Source organism: Orcinus orca, chromosome 1 (genome assembly GCF_937001465.1).
Source record: "Orcinus orca chromosome 1, mOrcOrc1.1, whole genome shotgun sequence".
NCBI lineage: Eukaryota > Metazoa > Chordata > Mammalia > Artiodactyla > Delphinidae > Orcinus > Orcinus orca.
Genome location: NC_064559.1, coordinates 28,696,627 through 28,712,154, shown reverse-complemented (window position 1 = coordinate 28,712,154; position 15,528 = coordinate 28,696,627). Strand labels below are relative to the sequence as shown.

General features: G+C 41.5%; 1 protein-coding gene across 14 annotated transcripts in view; it reads right to left on the bottom strand.

Annotated features, from left to right (window-relative positions):
- The window catches only part of NEK7 (NIMA related kinase 7), a 295,992-nt gene that overhangs the window by 149,326 nt on the left and 131,138 nt on the right, over positions 1–15,528 (bottom strand). For 7 of the 14 annotated variants that reach the window (XR_004480042.2, XR_004480041.2, XM_033416659.2 and 4 more), the window contains exon 1: positions 2,913–3,211. The exons of 1 other annotated variant lie outside the window; for it this stretch is intronic. Coding sequence is in view for 5 of the 13 variants with exons in the window: in XM_033416659.2 (XP_033272550.1) it covers positions 2,913–3,194 (282 nt within the window). In the remaining 8 variants the exon portion in view is untranslated. Of the gene's footprint in view, positions 1–2,912; positions 3,212–15,528 lie in introns of those variants that run through there. 6 more of the 14 variants (XM_049703799.1, XM_012539085.3, XM_049703823.1 and 3 more) reach the window with 4 other exon arrangements.

Genomic DNA, 15,528 nt, shown 5'->3' with positions numbered 1-15,528 from the left:
AATACTGGAAAGATACATTTTAAAACATCAGACAGTTCCAATGAAAACAGTTTTTGGTTCTAGAAACACCATAAAACTCTCTAATGATTTCTCTGACTACATATTTAAGTTAAAAAAAAAAGAAATCTACATTTCAGTAAATGCACAAGAGTCGGGAAGAAAATACTTAAATGTTTGCAATAAACCAGAGCCTCACACTGCCAACTGCAACCACCAGAAAGATGAAGGGAGGGGAGTACGAGATCAGATACTCCTGCGCACAAACTATACCCGCGTTCTGGTCATGTGGAAACTACAAAACTGAGTTTTACTATTCGGGTAGGTTAACACCCGAGGCCTCAAACCTCCCCTCCCCACCAGTACGCGGCCATCATACCAGGCGTGCTTTCCTCATTCTTGGAGTAAGTGCTGCTTTAGGGGCTGGAAAAGCGCTCTTGAAATTGTCCAGCCAGGACAATGTGTGAGTGGGAAAGGGCGTGGAGGGCGCTGCAGGTGTGACCCGAGTCAACGACCCCGAGCAGCACAGCAGTGCAAACTAGGAAATGAGTCTGCACTCCAGGGACGGTCTTTACTTTTTTGGGTGAAAAAAAAAAATTTTTAACTGTGGAAAGAGTCCCAAGTAATTGTAAAAACGCTTAAGGATTGGGATTCTGACATTTCTTGGTTTTCATTTTCAGATAATTTCAAAGAACGAGGAGGGGGCTCGTGAAAGAAACGCGTAAAATGAGGAGGGGGCTTGTGAGAGCCCCTCCTCCCCTCCATTAGTCACACCAACCGGTGGGTCCAAAGCGTGGCTGAACCTTGAAAGGAGACGAGCACCACGGGGTCCTAGGAACCTGCCGCTGCGCCCTCCTCATTTTACGCCTGTTTCTCTCACAACCTCCCCTTACACTGCCCGTTTACCCCACACGCCCCCCATCTCACAAGCCCCCTCCTCGTTTTACGTGTTTCTCTCACAAGCCCCCTCCTCGTTTTATGCGTTTCTCTCACAAGCCCCCCCTCCTCGTTTTGCGTGTTTACCTCACAACCTCCCCTTATCTTGCCCGTTTATCCCACACGCCGCCCCCCTCCCTTGAGCCCCCGGGGCCGGGGGAAGTGCCCGCCCTCCAGCGGGAGCAGCGCCGTCCTCACCGTGCATTGGCTGTGGAGGCCGTCAGTCTGAAGGGGGCGGGGCCTCCTGCTCGAGAGCCGAATCTCAGGACCGCGCGTCTTGCAAGGTCCCGGGCTGCCCCAGACCCCGGGAAAGCAACCAGCTTCCACTAGGGGTGCCTTAGCCTTTTAGTTTCGCCGCCCTCCTCTCGCCGTCCCCATAGTTTCTACCCCTTTGACGCCTCCGAGACGCAAAGTTTTTCAAAGCTCCAACATCTCTCCCCCACCCCAGCAAGCTCCCACCTAGTCCAGGGCCAAGCTGAGGATGCTGCGGTTTTAGGAGTGAAGCAACCTGTGGACTGGATCTCCTCGACGGTAGCGAGGGATCCCTTCGTCTGGAAATGAAGTTGCTTACGCTTTATGTTAACCGTTTTGGGGGCACTGGCCTTCATCAAGCGTTACAGCCAAGAATATTCGGCATCAATTCAGCAAGAGTTGCCACAAACCATTACAGAGTTAATTGTATCTCTTGTCTAACTATTCACCCTTTCAGTGTTTGTCTGATAGTCCCAAACGTACCATAAACTTTTTGAGTGAAAGTACTATGCCATTCTCCGACCACACCCGGAGCAGCTCAAGCTCCTAAACAGAACAGATGGGTCTCACACACACATTCTGTACTTTATTCTGTAATGCAACCTGGCGAGACACTCTGCTGTAGCCTGCTGGGAGTGTGCATACTCCTTGAAACTGCAAATTCCTTGGAGAAGGAATCAGAAACAGTGGTTCTAATTATAACGGGTACACAATGCTCTACAAACCATGGGCATCTGATCGTTTCAACTGCATCCTTAAGATCAGTAGCCTCAAAGGAGGGGAAAAATCATTCCACTTCTGCAATGTTTCTGACTTTCAATTCCATCACCAACAATGCTCAAGGTTGGAAACATATCTTACTGTAAAATAAGTATATTCTTAGTATCTATCCCTAACAAGACCTACAGCTGTGCAAGAACAAGATTCACCTGTTTGAAACATCATCTCCCAAGGCCTACAGTATATAGGAAAGAGGTAACAGGGATTCTTAAATCTCACTGTAGGATCCTTCCTCTAGGTTGTGTTCGATTCCTGACCCTGTCCTGGGGCAATGTGGTCTTACTTTTCTCCTTTCTTCTCTGCGCTCCCCTTCGCCTCTCTGGCTTGGGCCTCAGTGTTCAATGTCTTTATTTCTTTTCCATTGCCACTATCACCACCAATGTTCGCTACTACCTTGCAATCCCTCTCCCTGACGCTTCCTAGTTCTGACAGAGTCCCAGGAAAGCTCCTTCTCCAACAGACCGGTCACCCTCCCCGCACTTCTCAAGGCCGGTCTGCAAGGCTCCCACCACCCACCTCTCCTCAGAAGTTCGCTCTGCCCAGTCCGGCTGAGGCTGACGGCTGACAGCTGAACCCAACCAATCCACGTGGAATAAATAACCGCCGCCGCCAATGAGCGTGCGGCGGGAGGCGGAACTTCGCCAAGTTCCTCGGGTCCCCGAACCGAGACCTGTTGCGCCGCAGCCGTGGCCGCGGAGTTTCTTAGTTACGGCGGCGGCCTCGGACGCCCGAGCCGCACGGGGCACGAGGCTCTCGCCACCGCCCACGACCTGACCAAAGCCCCCGCCCGCTCGTCCGCGCGCCCCGCACAGCCTCCTCTCCCCCTGGCGGGGTCCCGAGGCCGCCGCGCGAGAGCCGGACCTACCTCCCCTCCCGCCTGGCTCCCGCAGGCGGCCCCAGCCGGCGGGGCCCCGGCCCGCGCGCCAGAGACCCCGGTGGCGACTCACCAAGAAACGGGGAGCTCTCCGTTCTCCGGCCGGCGAGGGACCCGGGGCGGGCGGGCGGCTCGGCCAGGCGGTGCCGCGCACAGGCCCGCTGGGCCAGGGGCTGTGGCTGCTAGGCCCGGAGCGCTGGCCACCTCCCGCCGCGCCGCCCCCGCGGACGCTGCAGGCACGGAGACCCACCCTGTGCACGGCGAGGCGCGTCCGGAGCGCGAGCTTAGCGGTGGCCCATCCTCCCAAGACTCCCGCTCCTCCTCCAGCGGCCGCTGCTGTCAAGAGTGTAAACATCCCGGCATCCCCGAGGAGGGGGCGGAGCGGGCGTCGGCACCGCCCCCACGCCGAACCCCGCCCCCGAGCCCTGCTCTGGCCGCACGATGCATCCGCTGGCCTCCGCGGAGGGACCCCTCGACTTACGCGCTGGAGCCCGGACGGGTCTGGAGAAGCCGTCCTGTGGTCAGGCCGAACCCTATTCCCCTCTTTCCGCCAACTTCCCTCCCACCCGGGGGTCGGCTGCTTTTTGAGAACTTTATGTTTAAGTGCCCTATTTGCAAGCGGTCAGCCGGATTGGTGACAACGCTTTCTTCTTCTGGATCATAACGTTTTGATCCCATCGTCTTTTCCTAGGTGATGTAACTGCCTCTGCGCTTGAGAAACTTACATTAAAGTAAGAGACCCAGCTTAGAGGACAGTGGCTTTTAGGACATTCCTGAAAGAATGGAACTACCTGGTTTGGTCCCTAAGAGTCTTTGGGGGATGGAGGGACATTTGTTATATCCCAGAACCCTAGTACATGGAACTGCAGAAGGAATGCTTTGAATTAAGCCGCTTCGCTACTTCAATAACCTGACACGCGTTACCGGAGGACACGGCTAGAAGGCAGTATAGAGTCAACCACACCTTGATTGTAATCTCAGCTCAGGGGTTATTAACTCTGAGTATTATGTTATTTCATCTCTCCCAAGTCTCAGTCTCTTTAAATGTAAAAGGAGAATAGTAATAATACCTGTCTCTAGAACTAGGCTAGAATTAAATGAGATACAGCAAAATGCTGAAGCACAAGAGCCTGGCATAGAAGTGCTCATTAAGCAGTTGCTATTACTCCTAGGTCCGTTCACTAGTTTGGCTTCCCAACCAAAGGGATTCGAGCTAAGAATGAGTAGATTATAGCTCAAATGCTTAAAATGTTAAAGCCATGGAATTAAGATTTAGAAAGTTTACTTTTAGAACGAAAGTAATTCAAAATCTCAATAGTAGATGTTGACTTCAGTGGTTAATAAAGTGTTAATAAACCTGCTAGACACTGTTCTAAGGAATAAAGATAAACCCTTACCAAGACACAAAGTCCCTGCTCTCATGGACCTTATATTGTAGAAAAGGTAATAATAATGTAATAAGCCAATAAATGCATACTATGTCAAACGGTGATTCATTAAAAAATAAAGCAGGGTATGAATGGAGAGCCATTGAAGGGTGACCAAATCGACTTTGGTTTGCAGAGAATAGCTCTGCTGTGGAGAACAGATTCCAGGGTAGAAACTAGTCAAACAGTTAAAAGACTAGTATAACAATCAGGTAAAAGATATTGATGACTTAAATTGTCGTGCTAACAGTGGAGGTGATAAGCATGGTCAGATCCCAGATATATTTCTGAGATATATATATTTCCCAGATATATTAAGATACAGCCAACAAGATTTAACAATGAACTGAACTTGGGGTAGGAAAGTGGGCAAGAATGAAGCCAATGATTTGGCATTTGAACCAGGTTGCTCTGTCGAGTCCCACCAAATCAAAATCAGTCAAGTAAGGACAGTGTCACTTGAGTTATACACAGGCACACCCAGCAGGGAAAATAACCAGATATTCCCAGGATTAAGACATTTCACCCTGATTAAGGTTTCTAAAAACTATCTTTTGTACCACCTTTTAGAAATGTACATGGGTCAATAGGTAGATAGATAATCAATAAAACACGCTTAATTAAATGAACTACACATTCGGATATGGACCAGACATTTCATTGGTATGAGGAAAACACTTATCCCTCATGAACAGTGACTGATAGGGAAATGGATCAAAACAGAGCTCATGAAGCCCTAGAAGTATCCTATCATGGCTAAATGATGCCCAGAGTGTTGAAAACATCCCTATGTGTCCTGTTTCTTCACCTTAAAAACTACAAAGCTACAGCTAGATAGTGTACAGTGTTTCAGAAGTTGTGAAGACTCTCCAAATCCAATGCACTTTCTATCTATGACTTTTCATCACCTCTGTGCTGATAGGGGAGGTTGTCCCCTTGCCCTGGGCCCCTGGCCTAGAGCAAATGCTCATGGAAAAGCAGAGAGTTCTGGCCAAAGAGGCTCCTCTGGTGCCAGGGATCATTAGAGCAGAGTCCAGCTTTAACTGCTTTTCTATTCATCTCCCCACCAAGCTTGCTTCAAAAATGCTTGCCTGGCTCCCTGAAATGCACTAATTACAGTCCTTTATACGTGCTACTTAGTGTTTATACCTAATTACCATGCAATACTTACCATTAACTATCAGATTAACTTCACCGTAAATGGTACTTGATTATGACACTTAAAACCTTTCATATATATGTGTTATTATATATGAAAGGTTTTAAGTGTCATAATCAAGTACCATTTACGGTGAAGTTAATGCTAACACATATATATGGAATTTAAGAAAAAAAATGTCATGAAGAGCCTAGGGGTAAGACAGGAATAAAGACACAGACCTACTAGAGAATGGACTTGAGGATATGGGGAGGGGGAAGGGTAAGCTGTGACAAAGCGACAGAGAGGCATGGACATATATACACTACCAAACGTAAGGTAGATAGCTAGTGGGAAGCAGCCGCATAGCGCAGGGAAATCAGCTCGGTGCTTTGTGACCGCCTGGAGGGGTGGGATAAGGAGGGTGGGAGGGAGAGAGACGCAAGAGGGAAGAGATATGGGAACATATGTATAACTGATTCACTTTGTTAGAAAGCAGAAACTAACACACCATTGTGAAGCAATTATACTCCAATAAAGATGTAAAAAAAAAAAAAAACCCTTTCAGTTTACACCCTGTCTACATGTTTTGTTATTCATGTAGCTTTGCCGGCCCACACAATGAAAAATACAAAGTAGAGGTAGTACTGATTATCAAAACCATTTTTTATCTGTAGGTTAACCCAGACCTGATGTACCATAGCAATTCAGGGTCAATGCAACTTCTCTGTAAGGAGAGAAGCTTGCTAAAAAAAAATGTTTTCCTGATGAAGAATGATGAAGTCATATTAAAAATAATTCTCCTTTGAAAGAGATCCTAGCCAGTGGGATAGACCAGAAAGGTCTAGCCTTCTTGACTCATACACAGTGCTGGCAACAGGTGTACTTAAAAAGCAGCTAGTGATCCTGGCAGCCGCTGAACTTGGCAGCTGACCGGTGATGAGGCTTAGTCAAGCTGTTGAAATGTCTGGACTAACCTGCGCCAAGAGGAAGAGGTCAAAGTGCACACTGCAGACAACCCCAGGGAGATCACTTTCCTCGGGGCCTGGCTCTGGTCACTGTACAGTGGCAGAAAATAAATCTCTACCGTGCTGTAAAAACACTCACGAAAAATATTTGAAAGCTACTTTTTCACTTTCCTGGCCTCTTGCATGTGATTATTAACAGATCATGCAGATGAGCTTCCCTTTAAAGCAATAAAATCTGCCTTAATGTTATCCTGCCATCAAACACCTAGAATTCAAAATCACAGAAAGACAACTCTGCTATGTCCCATCTATCTAGTTCTGTACTTTGAGAAGACAGTTCATGGTTTATTTTAGCAGCATACTGACGGCAGCTTTTTCCCAGCTATTTTTGTAGTAGTTTTAAAACTGAGGAATCATTTCAACACTGTATATATGTGTGTGTGTGTGTGTGTGTGTGTGTGTGTGTGTGTGTGTGTACACATATATGTTAGATATATATATATTTAACATAGGGAAATGTAATATTTTATTTTATTTTTTAAAATATTTTTCTTTTATTTATTTATTTATTTTTGGCTGCGTTGGGTCTTCATTGCTGCCCGTGGGCTTTCTCTAGTTGCAGCGAGCAGGGGCTACTCTTCGTTGCAGTGCACGGGCTTCTCACTGCAGTGGCCTCTCCCATTGCGGAGCACGGGCTCTAGGCACGCGGGCTTCAGTAGTTGTGGCACGAGGGCTCAGTAGTTGTGGCTCGCGGGCTTAGCTGCTCCACGGCATGTGGGATCTTCCCGGACCAGGGCTCGAACCTGTGTCCCCTGCATTGGCAGGCGGATTCTTAACCACTGCACCACCAGGGAAGTCCCTAATATTTTATATTGGTTGCAAAACAAGAAAGAAACAGCACAACTGGCCATTTATGTTTATATCATGATTTCCTCTGGTCAACAGGATTCAACTGAATCTCTACTTTTTGACTCTTACTACAAAAGCCAGAGGGCCAATATGCAGTAGGCAAAGAGTCAAAGCAATGAAGGAAATATACTCAGGAATGATTTTCCTTTTCACACTGGTACATCCCATCCTTGATGTGGGACCAAACTGAGGCCATTTCCCAGGGTGCCCTTTCCTCCACCTTGGTGGCAATTTCTCTGATCTATGCTAACAGAAAGCCCGGTTAAAGATAAATCTAAAGAGTGCAGGTTTCTCTGGAAAATTTTGTGTGCATGTGTCTACCCTGAAAGGGGGATGCTACAAATGCTCTGTGATTTCACAAAGTTGAATGGGAATATCTCAGAGTCCTGTCTAATTTCTATCACCCTCTACCACTTCTATGCTCTCACTTCTGCCTTGGGATGCACCAAATTCGTTCAGGTCTGAGCAGTTGAAACAGTTATCTATTTCCTACGAAGGAAAGAAAATGGAAAATAATGTCTTTCTTCTTGATTTTAATATTTCACATAGATAAATTGAGAGGCTGCCCTTAGACTACAGATCCAAAAGGGCATCACTAACAAAGTCAATACAAGAAGTGAAAAGTTGCATCCAATGTTGTTTTCCTCTTTCTAACCCTCTTTGCTCACACTTGAGCCTTTATTGCTTAAAATACGCATCTCTTCGATCTTCTGTTTTCAGCTGTTCTACTTAAGGGTGGAAGTGCATTTTAAAATACCTCAGTAATGATTTTTTCAGCAGTTCAACTGAACAGTTAATGTTCAATCTATTTGGAAATACAGGATGTGAATAAAGCCAGATTTGGAATCATGCCATGTCAAACTCAAAGATATACCGAAAGCAGGCTCTCACTGTCTTTATGACAATAAGCCTAGATAATCATAAACACCCTCAACACCCTCCATAATTCTGCCATTGAATTCACCATCAGGTAAAATTCAAATTATGGAGACACTTTATTTCTTCTTTTTTATAATTAATTTTTATTGGAGTATAGTTGCTTTACAATGTTGTGTTAGTTTCTGCTGTACAGCAAAGTGAATCAGCTATATGTATACATATATCCCCTCTTTTTTGGATTTCCTTCCCATTTAGGTCATCACAGAGCATCGAGTAGAGTTCCCTGTGCTATACAGTAAGTTCTCATTAGTCATCTCTTTTATGCCTAGTAGTGTGTATATGTCAATCCCAATCTCCCAGTTCATCCCACCCTCCCTTCCCCCCTTGGTTACCATAAGTGTGATCTCTATGTCTGTGTCTCTATATCTGCTTTGCAAATAAGTTCATCTGTATCATTTTTCTAGATTCCTCATATAAGCGATAGTATACGATATTTGTTTTTCTCTTTCTGACTTACTTCACTCTGTATTACAGTCTCTAGGTCCATCCACGTCTCTGCAAATGGCACAATTTCGTTCAAGATGTGGTACATATATACAGACATCTTATTTCTTTAATCACTCTGTCATATCAGCTTTCCTATGGAAAAGTTAGCATTATGTAGAGTAAGAGGCGCCTGGGACAACACTTCCTAGAACAAACAGTCATTTCCAAAGCTTGAAAATTGGGGGCAAAAATCAGAAATATGCTTAAAAACTTGGTGAACTTCCGATCCTTAAAATTCAGGGCAAGAACCTTTAAATTCATAAACCATTCAAGGACTGGGTGAGGCAAACGAATATTTATCCATAGATTTATGGGATAATTCCTTCTTTGAAAGAGTAGAAGACAAACAGTAGACTGTCACCCATGGAAACCGCAAACAGTCCTAAATGGACAATTTTGTTACATTTGCCCATTAGTGTTATTTATTGCTGTATTACTAATAGGTTTATTTAATCTTCAGAACTTTTAAATTATTTATATAAATATCTACTTATTTTATATTATTATTTTTAAAATATAAATTACTTTTAAAGTTGCTCATATATATATATATGAGTAACTTTTAAAAATTATTTAAGAATATATAAATATACACACACATAATGTATAGTTTGGGCAACCAAAGTATGCAACTTTAAAAATTCTGTTTTGTTTTTATTTGTCTTTTCCTTGCTCATATTGAAAGGTAAAGACAATCATTTTCTGAAGACAAGTAAATAATAAAAATATTACTTCTTCATGTTCTAAATTACATGAAATTAATACTTCCATCAGGCCTATATCTTGTAACTCCAATCTAAATAGTTAGGTATGTTTTACAGTTTTACAATAGGAAGTTTGTAGAACTGTCAGAATATAAACTAGAAATGATTGGAGCAAAACATGAAAATTAGTCGTGTCATGTCAATGATTGGTTAGTTTTAATTTCCTATGTAAAATTTTTAATATACATTCCTGTAATTACTACATTACCAAGCCTTTATTCCTAATACCTAGCTAGTGAGTTTATGGACAATTACACTATCTTGAAATCTAAATATGTAGAGAGATTATATTAAGTCAGAACAATCATATCATCTGAATCTTTGCTGCTGATTTTTTAGCCCCTGAAAGCTAAAATCTACTTTTATTACTTTCAGAATCTACTATTTTAATTCTTTTTATGGACAATCTATATATTTTCCTGTTTCATGATTCTTTAAATTTATGTGTGTACAAAACTATACAAAAATCAAAACCAATACCCTCCTCTGTTTCTTAACATATACTGAGATAAATCAGCTGCTGTGTTAGGAGATCTTCACACCTTTGATGGGGCAGCAGCTCATGGACCAGTTCTGGGACCAGTGCAGCTTTGGGATGGAACTTCATTTGTGTTTTGCCCCTGGGGTTCTACCTGGGATGCTGGAGTGTGACGTGAGGCAAAGAAAAGGTGGTGGGGCTGAGGTGGGGAACAGAGGTACCAAGTGTAACAAAGCACATGGAGGTTTTCCAGGCATCACATCTCAGGGTAGCAAAAGGAGGATGACCCTCATGCACTAACAGGCTTGCTATTCTCCTTTACTAGTAAAGCAGAGTAATAACCTGCCTTAAAGTAAAACATGAGAAACTTACAAAAGATATGGCCTAAAATTAACTGCAAGAAAAGAGTCCGTAAACTTGGGACTTCCCTGGTGGTCCAGTGGCTAAGACTCCGCACTCACAAGGCAGGAGGCCCGGGTTCAATCCCTGGTCAGGGAACTAGATCCCACATGCCGCAACTAAGACCCGGCACAGCCAAATAAATTAAAAAAAAAAAAAAAAGAGTCTGTAAACTTGCAAAGTAGGCTCTCAAATATCCTTCTCATCTTTCTGGCCTGTCCAAAAGCAGGAAGATGGGCTAGGTTCACATAAGCTTACCTGTTAGCTTACTAAATCACAGAAGCTCACACACAAGCCAATTAGCAATCCAGCTCCAGAAATACATGGAAGTAAGTCCAGCTTATCCTTCCTTCACTCTCATTGCCCTTGGTACAGAGTTTGGTCCTCCTTTATCATCACATATTAACTATAAATTGTTAGTTTTGTAGGTTTAAGATTATTCAGTGTTAGTGCATGTTACTGTGGTTTGTTTTTTTTTCAATCTAAATCTTGTAATTAATATGTAGGCTTGCATTCCTTTGGTTTCTAAATGGTTTCTGATCTTTGAAATCACTGTTAAAGTATACATGGTTTTGGAAATGAGTTACACTTTAAGCCTAGTTAATGAGCCCTTGTGGGGATGAGGAGACAGTCTGGAGGGAACCAAGGATAAGAAGCTCTGAGAGGGAATCCCATTGGCATAGGCAGTCCAGGAGTGCTTCTCTGAGGAGGTGACACAAAGTGAGATCCAGACAGAAAGGAGGCAACAAGGCTTAGCCCCTGCATGAAGGTCCAAAGGTAGCTATGTCTGGTTTTTCTTCCTTCCACGTGGGAAGAAAGGAATGCAGAAGCTCATGGGCCTGGGATTACAACTCAGTGGCTTCATTTTTATTAACTCATCAATATCAAATTACTATTGATGTAATAAATAAAGTTTCCATCCGTGAAAAGGAAAATTGGAAGTTTCCCACCAAGAAAGCCTCAGAATTATGCCCATTCTTGGGGAAGAGGATGTCATTTTCTTTTCTGCCCTTTTTCTTGCTTTCTTTCCTCTCTCCTTTCCTTATCCTCCCCTCCACAGTCTTCTTTCCTCCTTCCCTTCTTTCTTTCTTATTCCTTCCTTCTTTTCTTCCCTAGACATATTTACTGAGTATCTCCCATGAACTAAGACTCTTTTGGAATCTGCAAATACAGCATCTCACTGTTTCTAAGACACCTTTTTTGTGTTTTTAACATTTAACATCTGTGAAGTTGGAATGCTTCTCATATTCAGTGGTGTCTTAGAATCAATGAACTATGATACAAAGGTGCAGAACATTAAATCTGTTTTTAAAAAACACAAAATATTTTAATCAAAATCTAAGTATAAAATGAAAATTAAAAGTAAATTGTATACAAGGATTAGTGAAGAAAGTACCAAACCAAATCTTTCTACTTATTCCTTTGCAAGTTCTATTTAGAATTATTTACTTTACAACTCAGCTATTTTATTGTTTTAATTTTAGAAATCTGAAAATAGTGGAAAAATGATTTTGACTAGACCTCAAAAAGCATATTTGGTAATTGGTTGTTATGAATAAAGCATCTATCACCACCAAGTGGTTTTGTAGCTTAATTGCAGGAAGGAGTTAAAAAAAAAAAAAAAAACATACAGTTGCCAAGCAAATTCTTCTAGGTGATAGCAAATAGGGGTACTGAGACTCCACATTTCATAGAGGAACTGAGAAAGAATAATAAATGCCCAGAACAGGTGAGAATACCAAATACTTGTGACTCCAGCAAGTTCAATGAATGTGGTTATGTACAGGTCCCACATCCTAAGCTCTTACATGCATTGCTTCCCTAAAACTATTGAAAAAAGTATTGGAAAGTCAATACATAAGTGGTATTATTACAAAAATAACTGAGAACAGTCTTATTTTTAGGAAAATGATTGGTACCTTCAATAATCTGACTCTTGCTGATAACACTTTATTTGCTCAAACTGTGTTCACCACAGTGAACTCATATGAGAATATTTAGGAATATTTAAAATATTCGAGGGAATCACAGCAACACTCAACATTTGTCAGACTTCTTATGAGCTACTAGCCTGAGGCAGTTCACTGTTTGGATATTACATCGAGTTCCATTCCTTTTGATGACATCATATCTTTGTGAAGCTGAGTTTTGGGAGATTGCTGAGATTAAAAAACAAATATCATGAAAATAATCAATGTAGAACCAAAAATGACATGGGGGGTGTTGTCCAATCTGCTTCTGAGGCTTAAGAAGCTGTGCATCTTATTAGTAATTGTGATTATTTAAGAATGAAATAAAAGTATTATTTGCTCTTTCAAATTATGCATATATTTTTTTTCAAATGGCTACTAAGTTGTTAGGACATAAATACTAAATTGTTAAGATTTAATTACTTGGTGACCTGAATCGGCAGGTGGTGTTTGTTTGATTTTTGTTGGGTTTTGGGGTTTGGGGATTTGGTTTTTGGTTTTTTGTTTGTTTGTTTGTCAAGGGGCTTGTGAAAAAAAACTGCTGATACACTTAAGGGCACCACCACGAACTGAGAAAGTTTGGAAATCTCTGTTTATGGCGTATCTATCTGATTGCAGCCTCAGAGCTGAGAATTAGTGCTGTTGACAATATGGATTTTAATATGCCTGAGTTTGCTTCATCTCCAGGTAAATTCATCTATTTATTCAGCCAATATTTATTGAAAATTCACTATAAAGTACAAAGTACTGTGAGGCATACACTGATGAATGATTCAAGACTTCCCTTCGGAGCATCCTTTATATCCTCTTACATAAATATACTTGCTACAAAATGAAATCTTCACATATAAGGTCTTTCTTCTGTGCAACACATAAAAATGCCATATCCCTGAAGAAAGAATGAGATGAACTATTAATTCCACCATGTTACCATTTTCTACTTCCCCAAATGATGCAGATTTATCAATAATTCAAGGAAGTGTTCTGAGTTGAATTGAAAGCTGTCTGAGCAACAGCTTCAGACAGTAGCAGGATGACTTTTGTGCTAAGGACTGGAAGGCAGACTCGCCCTTCACTAGCACGATCCCTGTCCTTCACCTTTAAGGGAGACCCCACCTGATGTGCTGGGAAAACAGGAAGAAGAATTTTAACTTCAGAAACAATTTTATCCCACAGGATAAACACTCTTGGTAAAGCTGTACTAGTTTATTTTTTCTTTTTCTTTTTTTAAACTGAAAAATATGCTAGTATTTTAAACAGGGAGACTCCAAGGACCAGAGCAAAGTGATGAAAATTTAATACCAGAAAATTCTAAAGTGGTGATCTAAAGAATTATTATAAATTTCCTCTCATGCCTATGCCACCACCAAGACATGCCAAGGGGGCACTGAAGCAATTCAGACCCTCAAATTGTTCAAAGTTCCTTGCTAGAAGTTCTGCATGATTCCCAAATTTATTATGATTTCTTTTAATGAAACAGATTTGGACTTAGAGAAAAATGCAGAAAAATGACAGTTCAAACATTCTTTCCTATTTTCTCCACTCTTCCATAACTAAGCTTTGAATTATTGAATTGTCAAGAAGATAACAAAAGGGGGGGAGAGGAAAAAGAAAGAGAAGGAGAAGGAAGGGGGGAGGAGGAAGAGGTGGTGGGGGAGAGGGAGAAGAAGAGGAGGGGCAAGAGGAAGAGGAATTTGTAAGTGTAGAGACAGGGCCTTTAAAGAGGAGATTAATTTGAAATAAGGCTGTGACAGAGAAAACAAACTTATGGTTACCTAAGGGGAAAGGGGTGATGGATGCTTTAGGAGTTTGGGATTACCATATACACACGACTATATATAAAATAGATAACCAACAAGGACCTACTGTACGGCATAGGGAACTCTGCTCAATATTTTGTGATAACCTATAAGGGAAAAGAATCTGAATATCTATATCTATATCTATCTATCTATCTATCTATATATATATATATAAAACTGAATCACTTTGCTGTACACCTGAAACTAACACAACACTGTAAATCAACTCTACTTCAATTAAAGAAAAAAGGCTGTGACGGTGGGCTTTAATCCAATCTGACTTGTGTCCTTATAAAAAGAAGAAATGTGGACCCACAAAGGGAGACAACTGGGGGTGGGGGGTGTACAGAGAGAAAAGGCCATGTGGAAGCCCGTCTGCAAGCCAAGGAGAGAGGCCTCCAAGGAAACCAACACTGCCACCCTGCCGACATCCTGATCTTGGACTTCCAGCCTCCAGAGCTCTGAGAAAATAAATTTAATCCATCCAGTCTGTGATATTTTATTACGGCAGCCATAGCCAACTAATTTGGCATCTTAGAATGTAACAGGGGTATATCTGAAGTCTTACAATATTATTGAATCATTTTTCAGTCTGTTATAGAAGCCTTAAAAAAAATAGAGGAGATTCAGTTTTCCTTCTTAAGGAACCAAAATGAAGCATGGTTTTTTAAGAGTTATTATAAAAATTTTCAGTATCCTTCATTGACAAGAATGCTGAATAGAATTTTGGAAGAGAAATAATGATTATTCTGAGTTTGCTTTTGCTTTAAAACTCTATGAAAAAACTGTGGTATGTGATTTTTCTGAAATCATTTAATAAGTATCGTATTTTTTGAGATATGCCCAATTTACAGTGAAGGTTAGTCATTAAATTTGAGCTTAGCTGGCTTTTTACCTATGTCTAGTTAAATTTTATAGTAAGTCTGAAAGCTCTTTTCAATTTCATAGCTTTCTCTGGATTTATATTTGCACATGTCCTAGTTCGTATAAACCTGATCGGTTTGGGTGGTATTCTCCCATGAAATTGAGATACTCACAGAAAAAAAGCATTTTTAGAGCTCTTTGTCTGTGGAGTCCTTATACATATCTCAATAAAAAGAATTAAAATAGTAATGTTTGTATTTTGTAATCGACAAAAATATAAATGAAGTCCTTAAAAATGTCAAGGTCACATCAAGATATTATGAAGCATTAAGAGTTACACAGGAAGAAAATAAATGCTTTCTCATATCTCTAACCAAATATTTGGTTCTTAATGTGAGCTTAGTAAAGTCTTGAATCAAATAATGTAATCCCCACAGATTTTATGTTAATATTTTTCTACTGAGAATTCACCAGAGACCACGATGCTTAGTAACAACTTTCTGTGTTCATGTAAATTCTATATTTGACAGGTGGCCTAAAACTTA